General features: G+C 39.0%; 2 protein-coding genes across 2 annotated transcripts in view; one reads left to right on the top strand and one right to left on the bottom strand.

Moving 5' to 3' along the window:
* On the top strand, positions 295-1272 carry LOC109125439 (uncharacterized mitochondrial protein AtMg00810-like). The gene has a single exon (XM_019227062.1). The coding sequence runs from the start codon at positions 295-297 to the stop codon at positions 1270-1272; it is 978 nt and encodes a 325-aa protein (XP_019082607.1).
* Positions 1937-3102, bottom strand: part of LOC104701124 (transcriptional regulator ATRX homolog) — a 4591-nt gene continuing 3425 nt past the window's right edge. Inside the window, exon 12 of the mRNA XM_010416767.2 lies at positions 1937-2485. Within this exon, the coding sequence (XP_010415069.1) occupies positions 2122-2485 (364 nt within the window). The 3' untranslated portion in view covers positions 1937-2121. The remainder of the gene's footprint in view (positions 2486-3102) is intronic.

Below are 3102 nucleotides of genomic sequence, written 5' to 3'. Positions count from 1 at the left end.
GATGACTACGATTCGAATGTTTCTTAAAGTGGTGGCTGCAAAGAATTGGGAGGTGCATCAAATGGATGTTCACAATGCATTTCTTCATGGTGACTTAGAGGAAGAGGTCTACATGACATTACCTCCAGGTTATCGAGGATCGGGTCAAAATAAAGTTTTACGCCTTCGCAAGTCTTTGTACGGATTGCGCCAGGCACCCGGTTGTTGGTTTGCCAAACTAACAAATGCTTTACTCGAGTATGGTTTTGTTCAGACATATCCTGATTACTCATTATTTTACTTGAACGTGGAGATATGAGGCTATACGTTTTGGTCTATGTTGATGATCTGTTGATTGGTGGCAATGATTCGAGAACTATTTCTCAGTTTAAGGAGTATTTGAGTGAATGTTTTAAAATGAAAGATTTGGGTCATCTCAAATACTTTCTGGGTATCGAGGTTGCAAGATCTCCGCAGGGTATCTATTTGTCTCAACGCAAATATACTTTGGATATTATTGACGAATGTGGATTGTTAGCCTCCCGGCCATTTGCGAGTCCAATGGAAGAGAATCATCAGTTGCAAGTCATTGAAGAAGGTCCTTATGCTGATCTAGGGCGATATCGTCGTCTTGTCGAACGCTTAGTGTATCTCACGGTTACACGTCCTGATCTTATTTATGTTATTCATATTCTTGCACAGTTTCTCAAGCAACCGCAGGTCAAACATTGGGAAGCAGCACTTCGGGTGGTTCATTATCTTAAAGGCTGTCCTGGACAAGGGATTTTGTTGACTGCTAATACTGATCTTACACTCTCTGCCTATTGTGATGCTGATTACCAGACTTGTCCTCTTACTCGTCGCTCGTTGTCTGGCTATGTTATACTTCTAGGTGGGTCTCCTATTGCGTGGAAAACAAAGAAGCAGAAGACGGTTTCAATCTCTTCTGCTGAAGCGGAGTATCGGGCGATGCGTTACACGACGGGTGAATTGAAGTGGGAACGTGAACTTCTATCCTGCTTTGGGGTTCAGCATGATACTCCTATATCACTTTTCTGTGATAATCAAGTTGCTCTACATATTGCCGCAAACCCTGTTTTCCATGAGCATACTAAGCACATTGAAGCTGATTGTCATTTTGTACGTGATGCACTCAAGGTTGGGCTTATTGCGACCTTCAAGATACACACTTCCAACCAGTTTGCTGATATTTTCACTAAGTCTCTTGGCGGTCCGCAATTTTCTTATCTTCTACGCAAGTTGGACATTCGGGATCTTCATGCGCCAATTTGAGGGGGAGTATTAGGGACTATTGTATAAATATCTATAAATATCTACACTTATGTTATATTTTCTATTGTAAAGAGTCTTGGTACTCAAGTCTAGAATATTCTCTTAGGGTTCTTGTGATTGTATATATATTCTTGTAAAGCTTAACGAGAAGAACAACTTTAACGCCTACCACTTTGTTACATCTCTTGACGCCTTGAGCGGATTCTTCGGGTTCGGTGTTTCCGTTTCTGGAATTTTAGCTGTGAGCTCAGCATGACGAAATATTCTAGTGTTGATGGTCGTAAACGGTTTATCAAACCAACCGGTTTACATAAACGAAATTGATAATAGTTAAGAAATCCAAGATTGAAATTAAAAAAGAGTAATAGTGCTACTTCACCCTTCATATATAAAGAATGTATAGAGCAGTAGAGAAACAAAAATTCAGTAAAATTGACTAAAGGATTTACTTTTTCAAGTGTTAAAAGTTTGATATCATGTGGGAAGAAGGATTTTCTTGGTCGTACTTGTAGGAAATATACGAAACACTCTAGCCATCCTCATTTTTAATTGGTCAATTAAAAAAAAAAATTTACTGGCCAACTTTTCCTTTTTATGTTATTATTATTCAGAGAAATATATGGAACGTATAAATATTAAAAAGTAATAACTATGCAACATTGACTCAGATTTTATAATCTTACCAATTTGTATTAACTATTAAGCATGTGTCCAATCATGTTCACATGTAGAAGTTTGCAAATGAGAAAAAATATTTCTGGGTAAAGTTTTCAGTTTAAAGAAAAACTTCATTAGATACATTATACATATATATATGGTCAACAAGTTACATGCAACAAGCTTTTCACTTCAAAGAAAGCTTCTTTGGAAATTCCCAGAAGAAAACTTGGACGCCAAACCTTCAGCCATACCCTCAGCATCAAGTTTCACCTTCTGTCTCCCGGCAGTGAGGTCGTTCTCACGGTCCCATGGCTTCCACGGATGTTTCCCCACCCACTCGTCCTTTTCGGTTTTCTCTTTCGATGAAGACAACTTCGTCTTCTTCTTCAGACGGCTTGAAGAAGAAGTCGACTCTTCTCTGTGCTTCTCTACCAGAGACTTTGCTCTTTTCTCTTTGTTATACTTGTCCACAAGCTCAGCATCCATGCTTCTTTTCATATTTTCCCCTTCGTTTGATGCTAGCGCACTCGCCTTGTTGTATGCTTCCAAGTAACTGATAAGAACACCAGAAGAGAACAAAAATAAGAACAAAGCTATGAAACTCCATAATTCCTACAATCGCAAAACAGAGAGATCTAATTTCTGAGAGGGCTCTTTACACTCAACCAAATGACCAAACCCTTAAAAATCAACTCCCCTTCAACAATCTGCAGAGACAGCCTTATAAATCCATCCCTAGCTAACTGTTCTTTTACCAACTCACAACAGCTACAATCCGCTGCATTCAGATCTAGGCTAGTTATAGTAGACCTATAGCTTAACTATGAGCAGCTGAACTTCTTCAAATAGAACCAATGTGATTTTTGCTTTTATTACAAAACAACCTCGTGAAATGTCGTTAACAAATGCTAGCGAAAGGTTGACAAAATTGGCGTTAACTTACTTCATCTTTGCTCTTTCAGCTTTGTCCATAGGAGTATCTGTCCAAGCTGTAGTGTCTCCGCGTCCTTCTCTAGCATTTCTGCTAAATGTTGTTGATTGTTGCACGGCCACCCCAACCTGCAGAAGAACCCGAGATACATATAAATTTTTACCCTAACCAATAGTTAAAAACCTTTTTCTACCAATGGGTAATTGTCGATCTCTCACCTTTCTTTCAGGAGGAAGGGT

The sequence above is a fragment of the Camelina sativa genome, chromosome 7 (genome assembly GCF_000633955.1).
Source record: "Camelina sativa cultivar DH55 chromosome 7, Cs, whole genome shotgun sequence".
NCBI lineage: Eukaryota > Viridiplantae > Streptophyta > Magnoliopsida > Brassicales > Brassicaceae > Camelina > Camelina sativa.
The sequence above is the reverse complement of the archived record's forward strand: the minus strand, read 5'-3'. Positions and strand labels throughout refer to the sequence as shown.